The following is a 20,781-nucleotide window of genomic DNA, read 5'->3' as shown; positions in this document are numbered from 1 at the left end:
TTAGGGTTAAAGTAGATAAAAGTTGGTAAAATTTGATTCCATTTAGTAGAAGCGGTCGAGGAAACGATCTCACACGAGTAAGAAGCTGTTGGTATTTAAGAGGTTGCGATCCAGAGACCATGCCGGAGGACGAACACGATAATGTTTGAAGTTCTAGTGGGGTTTGATATAGGGAAGTGCAAATCGGTAGCATAAGGCAAGAGATAAGGAGGTAATTGAGGTGGAATTTGTCAAATAGATGTAGGAGATTGATCACGATTCCAGTTTAAAACATAATCCTTCTGGAAACGGCTGCCTGCGTGTTTAAACGTCGATTAAATGTGCTGTTGCTCGCTGATCAAATTTATTCAATCTCGCGAATCTTTCCACTGAACTCCAGTCACTTTCATTGGCCTCAGTATTGTTTTGGTTGAAATCAATTTTGATTGACACGAATGTCATACACCTCAAGCCGAGCAACAGCATCGACAGCCATCTTATTCGGCCTAAAGGTACAGGGCCAACAAGCACTAAAAGTTAGCGTTATATACGGCTTATTTTTGTGCTTACGGTTGACAGGGGCTATAAGCATTAAGACATCTTTTACAGAGCTTGTTGGCACTGCAAAGCTACTCAATGTCCTATATAACGCTTATAGCAGTCCTTAATGGTTACCTGGGTATAATGCCTACCTTCAATAAATCTTATATTTTATTGAGAAGTATCACTTTCATAACAGTTTTGTTTGTGAAATCCAACACTAGGATATCATATTGAGTACATACCCTGGTACATACATCAATTTCGAATTTGATGTTTTATCTAGCAATCATGCTAAGCATGAATGTTTAAGAATGGTAGAAATTGCGTTACGTAACACAATTGAGAAAAACCCGATTTATTTATATGATAATGAAACTAAATTTCCATGAACTTGATGTCATTTTAAGTAATGAAACACTAACATATTACGAAACACTATTCGTTAGCAAAAACTTACGCAATGAAAATTGTTAGTTTGAACATTTAATGAGGTGGGTCAAGCCGATCAATGTTACCCCGCTGATCAATGATACCCCGCTTTACGGTATCAAAAACATCAACGAATGAAATAAAAGTTTAATAAATCTGTTTGAACTAACGGATTTCACTTTCTAGTTGAACTTGAACTTTGATTTGGTTTTCATTTAATGTGCAAGTTCAAACTTTCAAACATATTCGCAGTCTGAAGCATCTCACAACCAACACATTTTCAAAAACTCATCGAAGATGCAACTCGATCGGGGCAATAATGGAGGAGATTATTCGTAGGCGATAAATAACATAAAATAAACGCCTTTTCTGCAATGTGGTAAAGTACGAGTGGCATATGTAATCTCACGCTCCCAAATTCACCCTATTCAAAAACAAGCAATAACGGCACCGATTGATTCCGTTCTTTTTTTGACGAAACATACAAAAAATAAGAAACAAAACAAACAGTGCTTTAATCTTTTTTCAGTAGGTTGGAAATGGGAGCCACATGTTTAATAACGGAACCAATACCCTACTTCAACTCTGTACAACAAAAGGCAAATTCGAACACAAAATGTTGTGGAACGATCATATGGAGTAGGTACTAAATCGAAGATTTTCAATACTGGCGTAGCGTAAAATATCTACAGTCTAGGTAGTTCATCATTGAAATTTCCTTCTGCATCCAAAGAACTTGCCGAACGATTTTCCTGCTAAAATTTTAGCGGATATGTTGTTTTTGTTACTATATAGTATACATAACGGGCATTTTAAATATATCGGCAGCTTGAAATGACATTTTCATTAGAAAGACACTGGAATGATTTGGGTAATTTCGTTAAGCTTGGCTTAGCATAACCCATCGCATTCATATGCTAAGCCGGAGTGAAGAAATGCAAATAGGGTTTTTTATCCAATAGTGGACCCTTAACCTATAGTTGACCGCTAGCAATTATTCTCAAATTTAAAGCACAAATCTGCTTCTATAGGTAAACTTCCACCCCAATAAACCACCAATAGTGGACCCCAGGGTGTCCAAGACATATCTAATTAAAAAAGCCTGAATTTATCATTTACGCTGTACTACAATTAATTAATTGTCAAAAGACACAAACAGGTATCGTTGTCCAAATATAGAAATACCCCTAAAAACGTCGTTTTTATTTTATCACTAGATGGCAGCACGGCATCAACCATTAATGCGCATGTTGCCTGATATTTTTATTGCCACACCTGCAGTGTATCCGAGGGACTGTTTCCATGAGGGTACCGAATGTCATACAAAGTTCATTGCTGTCATTACAGCAAGAAAAACTCTTCATTTTATATTTGCAAATTTGTTGCTGAAAGTGTGTTCGACTATGTTCATCATTTGTTAGTTCTACGAATGTTAATTCAAATAAAATCAAGGTATTTAGTGGTTAATTGAACGAAAACTGCAAATACTATATTCATTATTATTTTATTTTCAGTGGCGTGTGATTCATTTGGTGACACAAATCAAGTGTCTAACAAGTATTAAAAATGGAGAACACATCGTATGGGATAAATGTGGCCAATCGGTACGACCTTTTTTCAATCGACGATGAGGGTGACGATCCTTTTGAAACTATAACTCAAAAAAAGCAAAAAACTCAAAAGAAACCCCAAGTCAATCCCTCAACGACCACTGAAAATTCGGTTGCAAAATTGGCTGTAAAAAAGGTAAAAAACGCGGAAAAAGAGAACAAAACTACGCAAAGCAAAACTGTTAATAATGAAAACCGACATCCTGACAAATTTGAAGAACCTAAGAGTTCTACAGCAAATAATAACTCTAATTTACATAATCAGCGTGGGGAGAAGCATGGTATTAAAGAAACCCAGAAAGATAACATTCGCACAACACGTGAAGATGGAAACAAAAATGGCTACCCAGGAAAAAATTCCGAAAGACGCCAAATTAACAAGAGCACCTATGCAGGCACCGAAAACCGCGAAGACAAAAATAATCGAAAGAATCGTGAAGGCGGCAACGATGAAAATGGACCCCGTAAACCACAAACTGGAAACAAACGCTTCGATGTTCGTGGTAAACGAGAATTCGATCGTCAGTCAGGTTCTAATAAAACTGGCGTAAAATCTGTCGAAAAACGTGATGGAACTGGTTCACATAATTGGGGTAGTGCCAAATTAGACGCAAAGGAGTTCAATAATTTCCAGGAAGAATATATGCCACATGAATCGGAGGAAGAGAAAGGGCAAGCTTCAGATCAGACTAAAGAAGAACAAACTGAGCAAAGCGATGCTAAGCCTGTCGAAGAAGAACTTAAGGAAATGACATTGGATGAATGGAAGGCACAGATTGCGGCTGCCAGGTCAAAACCCCAATACAATTTAAGGAAAGCAGGAGAAGGTGAAAATGCAGCTCAATGGGACAAGATGGTAGCATTAGATAAGAAAAAATCCGAAACAGCTGAAACGGAAGAAGAAAATGAGATTCAGAAAACTGGCAAACAGAAACAGGTCCTTGATATTGAATTCCATTTCAACGATGGACGGCGTGGTGGATTGATGGGTAGACCAAGGGGACGAGGTGGAAAAGGTACACCGAGAAATCCAGGAAGACGCGAGGGGGAGAAGAAAGATACAAATGAAACACGTGAAAACGAACCAGAAAAACGAGACCGGCGCACTCGTCCACCAGCGACGAATGATGGTAATTTTAAAGCTAAACAGAGTTCACGTTTCAATAAGAACACTGCTCCGAAAGTTGACGATGAGCATGATTTTCCTTCGTTAGGCTAGAAATTAGCTTCACAGTTGCAGCATATTGATGGTGAAGAATTGTACGATAAATTTCGTGCACACTTGCTTACTTTCAGACCAGTTGGTTTCTTTAATGAAATATTCACAAAGTAATGAAAACGGTGAGAATAATTCATATATCGATCTATAGTGCTGTAACTTGTAACAACAAAAATCTTGAAAGAAAGAATAAAATGCTAAGTACATGAAATATGTGTGTCATTGTAACTGAGAATTTTTAAACCATGTGTCAATCCCTTTTGACTCAAACGTGTACATTCGAAACAAAAGATCAACTTTTGATATGCAATTAGGCCGTTACAAATATTTATTCCACATTTTGTCCCAACTCTCTTGGCTGATCAAGAGGGGGGGTTGGTCAAAATTATGAAACATTTCTGGAGCTCGATTTGAATAGGTCGTATGTGCTTTTGGCGATGTAAAATTCGATCAGTTTATTTTAGTTATTGTAGCCATCTGGAAGATATTTTGGAGACTTTTAATGATGGAACGAAAAGCCTGTTTTGTAAGGATTCTGCTGCATGTATGTATTGTGCGTTTAGCACTAAATTGAATTCCGAAAAAACTTCATTGACTTCCGCTGCCTTTCCTATGCGTTAAACATAACGTCGGAAGTAGTGCGCTGTACAGTAAATCTGATTGTCTATACAGCGCACTACTTCCGACGTAATGTTTAACGCATAGGAAAGGCAGCGGAAGTCAATGAAGTTTTTTCGGAAACCAATTTAGTGCTAACGCCACAATACTTTGTTCAATTTCAACGGTTTTCGCTATAATAAGCGATTCCAACTGATAGAATTTTTAATCGACAAAAGCACATAGGACCTATTTAAATCGAGCTCCAGATTTAATCTGAAAAATTTATGTCCGAGACCTCTCATCGGTGACGAGGGGAGGGGGGCCTAAACATAAATAAGGAACAAACAAATATAAAAGAAACCTGATTTAATCCATTTATGGTGAACAGTACCCTTCTTACACTTATTAACCCTCGAGCGATCGCGCTGTTGTATTTTATACAACACGTTGGAAAAATCTCGCTTTCTGTACTCAGCATTAGCGTGGTGCTGACGCAGGTAGCCAACCGCGTGACAACATTATTGTTGTATTATTCGTATTTAACATATTTATTTTGTATGATTGTGGCTTTTGGTCCTTCTAGAAAAAAATATGAATTTGGCATCTACAGGAATGGTTTCCAAAATAGCATCATTGACCATGGGCTAAACTACTAGAAATGCCAGGCACCTCCTAGAATCTTGTACGTAATGCTTAAAAACAACTCAGACAATAGCTTACATATTCTGGAAAATTGTATCTTTTGTTAACTGTCAAAAGATCTTGAATCAATCAATAAACAAGTGGATAAGAAAACCACCGAGATACACTTTGTCTAATACAGTGGGGACCCGATTTTGTCAGCCCCCGTTTTAGTCTACCTCCGATTTTGTCTACCCCCGATTTTGTCAGCCGTTTTTGAAGTAGAAAAATAAATGTTCGCATTTCAATTGTATAATCAATATTAATGCTGTTGATGACTTTAGGCTCAACTCAACTAAACTTAACTCAAGAAAGATTACGCAATGAACAAAGCTCGTGTAACTTTCGAAAACGACCGAACTTTTATTGCAAAGTAAAACCACAGACAAACAGACGTCACACTCTACCCATCTCCCATAATTTTCCTTTTTAACGAATTATTCAAATGTTCCGTATTTCGCAAATCGCTCGCTCATGGCGCTGGTATCGCTTTTGCTCCTGTTTGACGTTTGCTATCTACTCAGTGGGTTTGCATACCACAGTATAATTAGCATTTTGCGATTATGTTTGCGGGACGATGATTTTTATCGCATTCTGTTCCAAGTGATACGTCTATTTGTCTGTGGTAAAACATTCATGTCATTTTAGCACCTAACCCTAGCCAATTGTAGCGGTCAGGACGAGCAGCGCACTTACATCAGAAAATTGATCCGTCCATCCATCGACGATTGGCTTGCGGAGTGAGAGTCAGTAGGGCGAATCATTTCAGACTTTCGGCAGTTTTCTTCCACGCGAGAAGAGGCAAATCACTAGCACGTTTCTTTAGTTAACCTTAGAGCGTTTATTTGATACCACTTCAAGGGTTTAAAGGTGAATATATAACGAAGCCACACCTTGAATTTTCAAGGGCACAAATCTGAAGAACCAAATGTCGTTTTGAGCTGAAAGGTTGATCGATTGGCCAACACCAACGGATAACCAATCGATCAACTTTTCAGCTCGAACCGACATTCGGTTCTTTAGATTTGTGCTATTGAAAATAAGAGCTTTGGCTTGGTCATATATTCACCTTAAGACCCGTTTTATTATCTAAACTAACGTACACTAAACATCTAATTTATTCGACTTAATTTCTACCACATAATCAAAATACATTTAACGGAGACACATCACGGTTGATCCGATCCCGGCGAAACATCGAAGGACTGCTGCTGGTCGTTGTTTGTTCCATCAATCTCCATCCCCATCCGAGCCCCTTAGGTTAGGGTTCGTGTCGCATCGTTGGTTCTCATGCTCTCGGTTGTTCCCCTCAGATACCCCATTTCTGCTCCATCGTCACTTGCACCCATGAGTGCTCATTGGCGTAGCTAGAGGGGCGGGGTGGGGGGAGGTCTTGGGGGGCAAGCCCCTCCCAGAATCCGCCAGGCCCCGCCCCCCAGAAATTTTTCTTGACTTTATATATGGAGATTAGAAAAAATCTGAAAACCATTGTCGTGGTGACCAACATAGATCTATAATAGACATTTATATGGCATAATATGTGTTCAAATTCACAGTTGTTGGAGACTATTCTCAACTTGTAACTCTTTACAAGACCATTGTACAAAATGGTCTATGTAATTAGTTAGTTTTGATTTCCTAACATTATATAACCAGAATTATATAAATAGCAATGCTTTGTTAGTCTTCTTTTTTGAATCGCTGAGAAATTAAATCTTAATGATAATTTCCAGGAATTCTTTGATGAGTATCTTTAAGAATCTTTGAATTTTCTAGCAGCATTACTGCAAAATATGGTTAAAAGTTTCTTTGTGGAATTCAAGTATCATGTGGGAAAAAATCTGGTTGAATTTGCAATGGAATTCCAGCAAAAGTTTTTGAATTCCTAGTGAGAATAGATGTTACATAATAAGAAATGATCCATGTAGCTCAAGCGTAAACACGAGTGTATTCTTTAAAACCATGCTGGAGGTGATTTCTAGTCGATCACTAATATATTTTATTTCGTGGGCCAGGGGTATTTGTGCGTCTATCAAACAATGCACACATTCAAAAGGCCATTGATGAAATTTTAATATATTTAAAAGCTTTTGCTGCAAGGGGTAATCTTGAAGGTATTCTTGATTGGATTCCTTAAAGATTTCTTGGAGATAATTGTGAAAGAATTCCTGGATGACTACTTGGAGAATTTCTTGGCTTCTGTGTACCTCTAAAATTATCTAAAAGAATTCCAATACAAATCGCTGGAGGAGTTCGTCTAGAAATCCTTCAAATTATTCAAAAAATCTACAAGTAATCCTTAAAAAACCCTGGAGTGAATCCGTGATAAAGATTATGAACGGATTACTGAATTTTTTGAACTTATCGCTGAATAAATTTTTGAAAAAATCCAGAGAGAAATTTCGAAAGAAATCATTACAGAAATTCTCGGAGCAAAACCTGCAGGAATCCCTGGAGAAATTTCTGAAAGTATACCTGGAGGAATTCCTGGATGAGTTCCATAATTCAAAGAGCAATTATGCGAGAATTTCAGGAAAAAAAATCTGAAGAATCCGCATCAGAAATCCCTGTAGAAATTACTAGAAAAAAATAAGATGAATCCTTGGAGGAATTTCTGGACGCATTCCTGGAGGAATCTCTGGAGGAATTCTTCGAGATATCACAGGAGGAATTCCTAGATGTATTTCTTGAGGAAATTCTGGACAACCTTCTGGACAAATTCCATGCGGAATCCCTGAAGAAGTTCCTGGACTAAAGCCTGGAGCATTAGGGGATTTTTTTTTATTATCGTACAAATTGTTACGAAATCCTGGAGAATTTTCTGGATAAATTCCTGGCGGAACCCCTGGAGAAGTTAATGGAGAAATTTCTGAAGGAGGCATCCCTGGAGAAGTTCCTGGAGTAATGCCTGTAGCATTAGAGAAATTTCTGATGAAATTCCAAGATAAATTTCTAAAAGAACTCCCAGAGGAATTTCTGGAGGAATTCCAGGAGGAATTCCATGAGGAAATCTTGGAGGAAATCTTGGAGGAATTTCTGGAAGAATTACTGGAGGAATTTCACGGAAAAATCCTTAGAGGAATCCCTGAAGGAATTTCTGATATATTCCTGGAGTAATTCCTAGTGGAATTTCTGGAGGAATCCGTGAAATAACTCCTGGACGGATTTCTAGAGGAATCTCTCTCTCTCTCTCTCTCTCTCTCTCTCTCTCTCTCTCTCTCTCTCTCTCTCTCTCTCTCTCTCTCTCTCTCTTCTTGGCGTAACGTCCTCATTGGGACAAAGCCTGCATCTCAGTGTTCTATGAGCACTTCAACAGTTAATTACTGAGAGCTTCCTCTGCCAATGACCATATTGCATGCGGATATCGTGTGACAGGCACGAAGATACTTTATGCCCAAGGAAGTCAAGGAAATTTCCTTTACGAAAAGATCCTGGACCGACCGCGAATCGAACCCGTCACCCTCAGCATGTTCATGCTGAATACCCGTGAGTTTACCGCCTCGGCTATATGGGCCCTTTCTAGAGGAATCTCTGGAGTTATCAATTCATGTATTAATTCCTGGAGGAAACCATTTCTGAAGAAACCTCTTAAGGAATTCCTGGAACAATTCTTAGAGAAATTTCTACAGAAATTCTTGGAAGAATCCCTGGGGGAATTCTTGGAAAGAACCCTGAAGGAATCCCTGAAACAAATTTCTGAAGGAACCTCAGAAGACATTCATGGAGGAACTTCCGGACAACTTCCAGGTGGAATCCCAGGAGGAATTCCTGGAGAAATCTTTACAGGAAATCTTGGGGAAATTCCATGGAACTATTCATGGAAGAATTCCAGGAGGAATCCCTAAATTAATTCTTTGAAAAATCCTTCAATGAATTCCTGGAAGAATCTGTGGAGGAATTCTGGAAGGAATCCATGAAGAAATTTCTGAAGAAATTCCTTGAGGAATTCTGAGAGGAATTTCTGGTGGAGTTCCAGGAGAAATTTGAAGAGGAATTTCTGGAGGAGTTCCAGGCGCAATTTCAGAAGGAATTTTTGGAAGAATTACTGGAGGAAGCATCGGTGGAATTTCTGGAAGAATCCATGAAATAATTCTTGGAGGAATGTGTAGAGGAAACCGAGGAGAAGAAATTCCTGGATTATTTCTTGGAGGAAAACTTGGAAGGATTTCTGGAAGAATTCCTGGAAGAATTCCTGAAGCAATTGCTGTGCGAATTTCCGAAGAAATGCCTGGAGGAATTCCTGGATCCATTCCTGAATAAATTCCCGGAGATATTCCTGAAGAAATATCTGGGGTAATTCCGGTGAAATTCGTGGTAGAAATGCCATTTCCTGGAGGATTCCTGAAAAAATATTTGAAGGAATTCCTGGAGAAATCTCAGGAGGAATTCATGCAGGAGAAATTATTGAAATAATTCTTGGATAAACTCTGGGAGGAATTGTTGAGGAAATTTCTTAATGAATCCCTGGAGGATTTTATAGATAAACTAGCTGTCCAGGCAAACTTTGTCTTGCCGTCTTGTGGTGGTTTGACAACTGTTGAGCTCAAAATAGCACCGCAATCTAGATTGGTTTTATTTCGATCGCGTTGATTTTCTGCCCAGCTTATGCAAAATCAGTACTTTATCAATTTTCTCACTTTTCTAGCTGATATTCGTAACTTTTTTTTTACATATAAACACAGCTACCATGAATACGAATCTAACCATGCAAGAGTCATCCTGATCGATTCAGCCTTTCGTGAGTTTTGTTGCCTCAAAGAAACTTCAAACTCATTTTTATATATATAGATTCTTGAAGAAATTTCTGAAGGAATCTTGGAATGCCTGGAGGAATCCCTATAGAAATCTCTGGAGGAATGCCTCGAGGAACCCCTGGGTAAATTTCTGGAGACATTCCTGTATCAATTGCTGGAGGAGTATCTCAAGAAATTCCTTAAGAAATGCTTTGAGGAAACCCTGGAGAATTTCCTTCAAGAATCCCTGAAAAAATTCTTGGACTAATGACTGGAGCAATCTCTGGATAAATTCCTGGTGGAGTTTTTACAAGAACTCTGGGAGGGACCTCTAGAAGAACTCCCGGAGCAATCTCTAGATGAATTCCTAGAGAAATCCTGGGATGAGTCCATGGAGAAACTCCCAGGAGAAATTTCTAAAGAAACCTCTTGAAAAAATCCTAGAGGAATCCTTAGAGAAATTTCTAGAGAAATTCTTGGAAGAATTCCTGGGAAAATTCTTGGGAAAATCCCTGGAGGAATCCCTGAAGCAATTTCTGGAGGAACGTCGGGAAGAATGCCTAGCAAGTTCTGGACAAATTTCTGCAGGAAGTTCTGGACAAATTCCTTGCGGAATCCTAGGAAGTATTCCTGGATGAATTTGTAAAGGAATTTTCGGGGAAATTCCGAGGAACTACTCCTGGAATGAATTCCTGGAGGAATCTCGAGAGAAATTCTGGAAGCAATTACTGGATAAATTTCTGAAGAAATTCCAAGATAAATTTCTAAAGAAATTCCAAGAGAAATTTCTGAAAAAAATCCAATAAAAATTTGTAGAGTAATTCCCAGAGCTTTTTTTGGAGGAATTCCAGGAGGAATTCCTGGAGGAATTGCAGTAGTAATTTATGAAGGGATTCCTATGGGAGTTCCTGGATCAATTCCTGGAGCACTTTCTGAAAAGATTCTTGGGGTAATTCTCAAGAAACCTCTTGAGGAATTCCTGAAGGCATCCTTAAAGGATTTTCTAGAGAATTACTTGGAAGAATCCTTGGAGGAATTCTTGGAAATAAACCTGGAGGAATCCCTGAAACAATTTCTAGAGGAACCTCAGGAGGAATTCCTGAACAAATCTTTATAGGAAATCTTGGGGAAATTCCGTGGAACTATTAATGGAAGAACTCTAGGAGGAATCCCTAAACAAATACCTTGAGGAATCCCTGAATGAATTCCTTGAAGAATCTCAAGAGGAATTCTGGTAGAAATCCATGGAGAAATTTCTGAAGGAATTCCTGGAGATATTTTTAGAGGAATTCTGAAAGGAATTTCTGGTGGAGTTCCAGGAGGAATTTCCAGAAGAATTTCTGGAGGAATTCCAGGAGGAATTCCAGAAGGATTTTCAAGAGGAATTACTGCAGGAATCATCGGTGGAATTTCTGGAGGGATCCATGAAATAATTCCTGGAGGAATGTGTAGAAGAAACCCTAGAGAACAAGTTCCTGGATTAATTCTTGGAGAAAACCCTGGAAGAATTCCTGGATCCATTCTAGAATAAATTCCCGGAGGAATTCCTGAGGAAATACCTGGGGTAATTCCTGTAGAAGTTCTTTGTAGAACTCTTGCATAAGTCACTGGAGAAATGCCTGAATAACATCCTAGAGGATTGGCAGGAATAGTTCTTGAAAAAATCCGGGAGGAATTTCCGAAGGAATTCCTTGAGGAGTTTCTGGAGGAATCTCAAGATTTATGATGAAATACAAAGTTCGATTTCTGAGAGAATTCCAGGAGGAGTTTCTGATGAATTCTAAGAGGAAATACTGAAGAAACCGCTAAAATTCCTGAGGAAATCCTGAAATCCTGGATTAATTCCTGGGGGAGTTTCTGAAGGAATTTCAACATGAGTTCTTGCAGGCATTTTTGAAATAATCCCGGAATTCGTTTTTGAAAGAATAACAGAAGAAATTTCCGGTGAATCCCTGGAGGAACTCTAAGTAATTTCTGAAGAAACCCGATGAGCAATTCCGGAAGCAACCCCATGAGGAACTCTATGGAATCTCAGGAGAGCTTTCTTAGCGAATACCTGGAAGAATTTTTGTAGGAATATTCCTGGATAAAAAAAATGAAATCAATGTCTGCAGTTATTGTTGAAGGAATACTAAGATCCCTAAAGGTTTTTGTACATGTTTTTCAAACCATTCTTGGAGTACTTTTTAATAATCTCTAAGTAAAATTGTCTAAAAGATTTTCTGGAATACATTCCTGCAGAAATACTTCGAATTATTCCAGATGTAATTATTGGAGCAATCTCTAGTGGAATTCTGGAAGGCATATATGGAGAAATCCCTGTAGAAATCTACCTGAATACCTGCAGAAATATCTTAAAGGATCTCTGGAGAAATTCCTAGAGAAAACCTCGAAAAAAGCACTGAAACAATTGCTGGAGGAATCTCTAAAGATATCCCAGGACAAATCCCCGAAAAAATGTCTAGTGGAATCCCTAGATGAATTCTTGATTGAATTTCTGAAAGAAGCCATGATGGAATCACTGAAGCAAGCTATGGAAAAACATCTTGGAGGAATTGTTCGTACTCATATAGTTTACGAAACTATGAACAAATCTAAAACAGTCATTTTGATTACCTTTTGGTACTCAAAACTACAATACCAATTTGTATAATCACATATCGGGCGCCCATCCCGCTTAAAATTCATTTCAAGTCAGGCCCCTCCTGGGCCCCCTCCAGAAAAAATCCTAGCTACGCCAATGTGAGTGCTGGAGGTTCAATGTGTAGCTGATTGAAAGACATGTTGCATCGCCCATGGAGTGCTGAACCGTATCAAGTCACATTTGCATGCAAACATCCTGCCTCCTCCAGAAATAGTCATTTCTGGAATAATCCTGCCATTCCACACTGGTGTCGATGCCGCCATTTCGGTGATAGACTGGGTATTGCTGGAACCATTCCAAAACTCTCGTAGTCAGCAGGCCAGCAGTCCTCGGACGTCGAAAGGTACATGTAAAATTTAAGACCAGATAGACCTGGAGGGAAACTTATAAACGATTGGAGCATCCTGGATCCTTGATTGAAACTGGAACTGGTAGAAGGCAGAGTTTTGCCGCAGGTCTGGTGACGAATCCTAGCGCGGTTTGAAGCGTGACTACCCGAACTATGCCGTCTTTTCCCGGGTGGAGTTCGTGGATTCTTCCTGTTGGCCACTGCAATGGTGGCAGATTTTCGTCCTTAATGATGACCAGACGCTTCCGCTTGATTTTCACCGGAGGATTGCACCACTTGGCTTTCGGCTGTACAGTTGCCAAGTACTCCAGGTGCCAGCGGTTCCAAATATGCTGCCGTTACACGAGCTGCTGGGAGCTCGGACATGAATTGTTCGACCAGCTTCGGTCGAGTCCGTACACAAGTGATACATTAGTGTACTACCTGCCGTGCCGCACTTCGCCCACCCAAGAGCCAGTATTTCAATCGAACCGTTTTACCATCAATTGAGGAGCTGCGTGTAACAGTCATAGATGATACGATGCGAGAAGCAATGTTGATAGCTGGTGAGCACCAGGTAGCAGAATGGGATGCTTGAAGTTGTCGTGTAGCGTAGATTGGCCTAGCCAACCGCCGATTTGAATAACGTTGTCGTTGGAGGAGAGCATTGGTTGAAACCACCTCAGTCGAGAGCCTTTGGCGACACTTTGCAATCGCTTCCACTCGTCTGGAAAGCACTGTCGTTGCAGCAATCGTATGAGCGCATGTTCGGCAGTTTTGAGTGCATTGGTCGTTAGGAAGCTGAATGTTCGATCTTCTTTTGGTACTCGCAAATTAGAAAAGAAATGCCTCCAATACGCTGTTTTGCGGATCATTTTGGAGTAATCGGAGAATTTTACTATGTATTCGTCGATAAACGAGGGTGTGGTAGTGGCAGAAGCAAACACTGCGGCAGTTTTTCGTCGTTCGCTGTTGCATTCATCAGTTGATTTGCACTGCTGTCCGGGAACAGGCCAGGATTCCTTTTCCTTTCGCAGCTAATCTGGGCCAATCCACCAGAGCTTGTTGGGGACGAGCTTGGATGCCAGGCAACCTCGGGATATAACATCGGAAGGATTCTGGAGTCCTGCTACAGTCGGGACCCGCTGGTTGGGAGTTTAATATGGCTTTTTAGTTGGGCGCCCGTTAGTTGAGCTGTCAGCCAACTAAAAAGTACCTGGATGTCATAATTCAATGTCAAACTGAAAATGACAACCAATCTGTAATTCCGAGGGGTGAGCTAATGAGTTTTTGGTTTCTTAAACTTTACTGATAATCGAAAAGAATTTCTATTTCATATTTCTTAAAAAAAAACGATATGTACATGTACAATTACTTCCAAACAAATGCAAAACATCGCCAATCTTTATTTTGTCGATCATTGAAAGCGTTTTGTGCTTGCAGTTTGGTCCGGGTGGTTTAACAATCATCTGTATTTTCACTTCACCGACTAAAATGGATGAAAATAATTATTTCTCGCATTGGCCATAAATGTATCTTGCAAAACGTATCAGTTTTTCTCTAAATGTGAAACAAATTGAAAAAAATACTTTTTACTTCCAACCTAAACATGATTAATAAAAAAAGAATGCGCACGCCCCTTGTGCTGCTGTCACTTCACCCAACCAACGAATCGAATTCGTTGGTTGGGTGGAGGTTGTGGCTCAACGACCGGGTTCCGACTATATATGGTGCCATCCACAATTTTGAGTCGCATGCTGAATCTTGGACACCCTGTTGGCCACAAAGGTGGTCCACGTTGAGGGTGTTACTCTTAGCCAACTAATTACGGTGGTGGAGTCGGTCCAAAATACTGTAGTCAACGAGAAGTGGAGAGAGGCAACAATTCGTTGATACAGCTCGGCGGAAAGTAGTGCACCAAACAATTCAAGTCGTGGAGTGCTTTGGCGTTTTAGTGATGCGATTCTCGATCTCGAAGTAAGCAAGGCGACTTTAATTTGACCTTGTCTGTCAACGGACCTCAGATAGACACAGGTACCATAACAGATGTCGGAGGCACCCGAAAACACATGAAGCTCAATCTCAAGCGAGTTAGGCAGAAGAACGAAGCGGTTTATTCTTAATTCGTTGAGCGTTGGTAAATCCGAATGGTAGGCACACCATCAATCCTTCAGACTAGCTGGTAACTCTGATCCCATTCCCACACCTTTCCGTTTTCGTCCCTGAGAGTCCAGAGTGATTGCGTAAAGGCCTTGGCTGTTACGACGACTGGTCCAACCAACCCCAACGGGTCAAAGAGTTGAGCAATGTAGGATAGAGTGAGACGTTTCGTGAAAATGGTATTGGGTGGTAGTTGTATGTCGATCTTGTATTTGAGATGATCCGTGCCCGGTTCTCAGTGTAAGCCGAGCGTTTTGATAGTTTGGTCTCGGTCCAGGTCGTTTGAGTGCTGAAGAGCTCGGTTCTCAGGCGGAATGCCCTCCAGTACAGCTTCACAGTTTGATGCCCATTTTCTCATTGTGAGTCCTCCTCTCGATAGCATGCCATTGAACTGCTCTCTGAGCTCGAGTGTTTCGGTGACTGTCGCTGCTCCCGTAAAAAAGTCGTCGACGTAGAAGTCGTTTTCCACTACCTGTGCAGCGATCGGATAGTTCGCAGCTTCATCATACGCAGGTGGCCAGGTAGGGAGCAGATGCTGTCCCATAAATAACGGTTTGCAGAACAAACGTCTGTATTGTCTGGTCAGGAGCCAATCGCTAGAAAATGCACAAATATGCGTAATCTATCGCACTCGGCGGTACATTTTCTCTGCGTCCGCAATAAGAACGATCTCATGGGTGCGGGATCGCATTACGATCGATCGCAAATCGTCTTGTACGATTGGACCGACGAGAAGAGCATCGTTGAGCGAGATGCCCGAGCTCGTTTTACTGGACGCGTCGAATGCCACGCGTACTTTGATCGTCGTGCTGCTCTCTCGAAGTAATGGGTGGTGTGAGAGATAATATTGCGGATGAACTTCTTCGTCGAAGGTGCTGAGCGGTGTCATATGGACTAGCCGAAGGTACTCGGACATGAACTCCCGATACTGCTGAGCGATCGAAGCATCACGAGACAGACGATTCTCTAGCAAGCGAAACCGGTGTAAAGCTGATTTTTGGTTGTCTCCCAATCGTTGGGCCATAGACTACTTGAATGGAAGGCGAACTATATATCGACCCGAAGCATCACGAGTCACCGTACGTTGGGAAAACTCCACGCAAGCAGTTTCGTCCGGCGAATAGTTGGTAGCTGATGCGTCCTCCTCTATCTTGAAGGTTTGTAGATCGGCAACGGTTGCGATATTACAGCTGACAGAAGTGTGGGGCAAATTTTGAGCAGTTCTCCCAGACACTACCCATCCGAAGATTGAGTTGGCCAACAACGGAAGAGATTCACCAAGTGTAATACGCCCTGGGACGGACAAGTCAAAGAAAATCTCTGCCCCCAATACGATGTTCACTGTGCTCGATTGTAAGAAAGCAGGATCAGCGAGGTTGATGTTAAAGGGAATGTCCCAGCGGGTTACGTCGATGTTCGTCGATGGAAGGCCCATGGTGACTTTGGGCAAGATGAGCAGTTCGACGCTATAGTTGTATAATCGGAATTACGAGATTTGATGACGGCTCGGAATTGGTGCTGCACCTTCAATGCAGACTTTCCGATCCCTGCGACCGGCACATCGACTCTTGTTCGTTTGACGTTCATTATTTGCGACAGATGAGAGGTTGCGAAGCAGCATTCGCTCCCGAAGTCCAGTAGAACGCGGGCGAAATAATCCATTCCAGCATCGCCAACGATGATTACCACGGCAATGGCAAGAAGTACCTTGGATCGCGTTGTTTGTTGAGAGTTACAACTGGTCACTCCTGAGTGGGCAGCATTCATCGTGGTTGAAGCCGCTCTTGATATTGAAGAAGACGTTGGTGGGTCAGTGGGGGTGGCACCAGAGGCGGAAGGGTTGGAACTTCGGGCGTCGCTTGTTGTGACTGCAGCGTTTGTTGATCTCCCTTTTTTATAGAATGAGGAAATCTGTTGGTTAGCAACACCGTAGAAAAACCTCATTCTGCACTACCTAACCTTGCTCCGCGGACGCTCGTTAGGGATTACTTCGTAGAGGAGGGGGGGGGGAACTGTGATTTCGCACTCTCGCTATCATCTGTCAGCCATCGCATACGGCATATCTCTAGGGGGCCAACTCGACTAACTGTTGGTCAGCCCGCCATTTCCTCTGGAGGTGGAGCACGATTGTGGATACCGTGGTCGACACGGCATTCCACTCGTCCACCCCCGTACACATCCTCTCTATAATGTTATCGGGAGTAGTATCCCTGCCGCATACCTCTAACATGCTCGACCTCTGCTCCGCAAAACGCGGGCACTCGAAGAGCACATGTTCCGCCGTTTCCGCCCTGTTTGCACACTCCGGGCATGAGAGTGAGATTTTTTTTTCCTTCTAAACCATAGGGGGATAATCTGCTCAACAGACACCCTAACAGAAGGTTAGGGTAGTGTAGGTCTGAGGCCGTCTTCTACAACAAAAGTAAAAGCCAGGACTACTCTCTCCTCGTACCCACTAAACACATTCCTATGGTCGCCAAACCCTACGTCTCTCCGGAACCACCAAGAAGGTATTGCTTCAGAGAGGGGCTAGTGCACATCGCATCCTCAACGTTAGCTGCGAAGCCTAGCAGCAACGAACATCGATGACTCGCTCTGGAGAGTCCATCACGGTAACATGCTGGCGCTTAGCCAGTTTCCCGATTGGTCCTCGCCACTCCCTTTATCCTCGGAAGGCGGGCAAGGTCAACCCCGCTCACGCCCAACTGCTTTGCAGACACCAAGAACTGATGCCCACGTGCAACCCGATCTGACCTGCTGAAGGCAAGGGTATCACTACCCTTCAGGCCCTATCAGCTGCACCAGAAGGTTGCTGACAGCAGGGTCTCCACCTGCCCTGACCCTTGCCGGGGACCCCATACCAACCGCGGGCTCGAATCCAACCCAGTAGACCGACGCCACGACAGCACCGCTACCGGGACTTCCTCTCCGCGGCCACTTAATCGCTGTAAGGGCCAATCTCGACCGCAGGGCACCGGTATGACTACGAAGCCGACTCCGAACCCCTGGACCACCTCTTGTACTGCATTTGGACTAGCCATTCTCCGAGTCCACGCGCCCCCTCCTCTGTAGCTCCCAGACGATGTGGGTAATAGCCGTTGAAACAGCGTTCTAGCCAAACTCATCCCTACACATCCTCTGGACCAAGTTGTCCGGAGTTGTGTCCTCCCCGCATGTGACAAGCATGTGGCCACGCATTGTGCGAAAACGCGGGCACACGAACAAAACGTGTTCCGCTGTTTCCTCTAAACCATTGCACACTGGGCATTCGGGAGAATCCGCATGCCCGAAACGGTGTAGATACTGTCGGAAGCAACCATGACCTGTAAGGACCTGTGTCAGGTGGAATGTGACTTCCCCATGGCGCCTATTAATCCAACTATCTACCCTCGGTATCAACCTATGGGTCAACCTTCCTTTGGTGGAACTGTCCCACGCTCGCTGCCATTTGACCATAGAGGCCATCCTGGCAGTCCTGCGTATGCCTCTTGTGCCGCGCATTTCGAAGCACTCCATGTCCTCACTGATAAGAATGCTTATAGGCACCATACCAGTAATGACGCAGAGAGCGTCGTGTGACACGGTACGGTACGCGCTCGCAACCCTCAGGCACATAAGCCTATAAGTACTTTCCAGCTTCCGTCGGTAGCATTTAGTACTTAGCGCGGTGCCGCCGCGCGACGCCGGGCCGCCATACCTAAGTATGGATGTAGCAACACTAGCCAGAAGCTTGCGCTTACTGGCGTACACCGCAGAGCTATTGGACATCATCCGGGACAGTGCCGCAATAGCTGTGGAGGCTCTTTTACAGGCATAATCGACGTGGCTACCGAAGGTAAGCTTATCGTCGATCATCACGCCCAAGTATTTGACGGAGCGCTTTGACAGGATAGTACAGTCTCCTACACTGATCTCCGTCTGCTGTTCCGACTTCAGGTTGTTAACAACCGTCACCTCTGTCTTGTGGTGAGCCAGCTCCAGTTTCCTGGACCGCATCCACGCCTCCACAACCTTGATCGAGTGGTTGCCCGAGCAAAGTCCAACAACAAAATTACAGCAAATCGAAAACATGATTTGTATTCAGCAACAAATTGATATCACATTTTGATATCATTTTATCTTTACTTAATTTGATTTCAAATTTTGCTTTCGGTTTGCTGTCATTTTGAATTAATGTAAATATTTAGTGTTACAATAGTTTTTAAATGTTTTAGTAAACTATGTGAAGTAATTCTAGGGATCTATCATTAGTGCAATTGTGTTATTGCATTTAGGACTTGATGCCAACCGAAAAACTCTACATTTAACGATATTTCATTTTTCTTGCGCTGATAACAAAAACAGTTATCAATTTGCTATCATCGATAGCAGGAATGGTTTTCAATTTGCTGTCACAGGAACATTTTTCTGCTCTCATTTTTGATGTTTAAACCGTTAAAACGACCAAAACGACAACAACCTGAGTTATCAAAATTTGCAATATCACAGCATCAAAATTAGTTTTCAATTTGCTATCAGACTTTTCTCGGGTGGTAGTCAACTTTACCTCTTCGATAATTTCACTGTAGACTTCGAGCGTAATGTCGTCGGCAAATCCGACAATCACCACTCCCACTGGGTACTCTAACCTCAACACCTCGTCGTACATGACATTCCATAACACCGGACCCAGGATGGAACCTTGCGGGACTCCTGAGGTTATGTGAAAGCACTTCCGACCCACCTCCGTGTCGTAGACTAGTACACGATTCTGAAAGTAACTTCCGAGAATCTTGTACAGGTACTCCGGTATCCCCAGACGCAAGAGCGCATCGGCAATAGCAGACCAGCTGGCGCTATTAAACGCATTCCTTACATCCAGAGTCACTACCGCGCAAAAGCAAATTCCCCTCCTCTTAGGCTCGAGTGCTTTCTCGGCGGTTTTTGTAACCGACAAGATAGTGTCTACGGTGGACCTCCCCTTCCGGAAGCTGTACTGGTTACTCGAAAGACCATTTTCGCCCTCGGTGAACCGCAACATTCTATTGAGGATGATCTTTTCGAGCACCTTCCCCGCCGTGTCAATCAAGCATATTGGTCTATATGCCGACGGGTCTCCGGGTGGTTTCCCCGCCCAGGCTCTACCTCTTCCAAGCTTCTGGGAAAACTCCCTCGTCCAGGCATTTCTGAATAGCAGACCTGAACATCTCGGGAGCCTCTGCAATAGCTACTTTTAAGGCCAGGTTCGGAACTCCGTCCGGACCTGGGGCCTTACCTACGCTAAGGGACTTAGCTATCCCCGCAAGTTCCACATCGGTGACCCTCTCCTCATCGCCAGCCCCAGTCCCCGGCTGTCCTACGAAAGGAGGCCAAGGACTAGGATCATGACGCGGAAAAAGTCCTCCAATAAACCCCCCAACATCTCTGGAGATTGCTCTGTAGGAGCCATCACACCTCTCGTCTTGGCCATAACGATCCTGTAGGCGTCACTCCACCGGTTCCTATTGGCACTCTGACAGAGACCCTCAAAGCAGGCCTTTTTGCTTGCTCTTATCTCGGTCTTAAGCGCGGCTTTTGCAGCGGCGAACACCACCCGCCGTTCGTTTCGCTCTTCCTCTGATCGTGCTCGCTGCATCCGCCGCCTAGCCTGTAGGCAGGCGCGGTGCAGGCCCACAACCGCGTCGGTCCACCAGTAAGCCGGTGGCCTCCCATTTCTAGAGTGGACTCGCCTAGGCATGGTCGCATCACACGCACACGCACGTCGCCGTCTAATCCGATTAAGTTTCGCTCACGGCGGAGCGCTTCCCTAAATACCTCTTCGTCGAAGTATGATGTCTTCCACCTACGAGGGCTTGACCTTGGCCTAGCCGCCTCTT

General features: G+C 42.9%; 2 protein-coding genes across 2 annotated transcripts in view; both read left to right on the top strand.

Annotated features, from left to right (window-relative positions):
* Positions 1-20,781, top strand: part of LOC115261841 (diuretic hormone class 2) — a 331,133-nt gene that overhangs the window by 70,138 nt on the left and 240,214 nt on the right. The gene's annotated exons all lie outside the window — the stretch shown is intronic.
* On the top strand, positions 2,253-3,991 carry LOC109402997 (intracellular hyaluronan-binding protein 4). The gene is made up of 2 exons (XM_019675711.3): positions 2,253-2,403; positions 2,466-3,991. The coding sequence occupies exon 2, from the start codon at positions 2,518-2,520 to the stop codon at positions 3,778-3,780; it is 1,263 nt and encodes a 420-aa protein (XP_019531256.1). The 5' UTR covers positions 2,253-2,403; positions 2,466-2,517; the 3' UTR covers positions 3,781-3,991.

The sequence above is a fragment of the Aedes albopictus genome, chromosome 2, assembly GCF_035046485.1.
Source record: "Aedes albopictus strain Foshan chromosome 2, AalbF5, whole genome shotgun sequence".
Lineage (NCBI taxonomy): Eukaryota > Metazoa > Arthropoda > Insecta > Diptera > Culicidae > Aedes > Aedes albopictus.
This window is presented reverse-complemented; position numbering and strand designations above follow the sequence as displayed.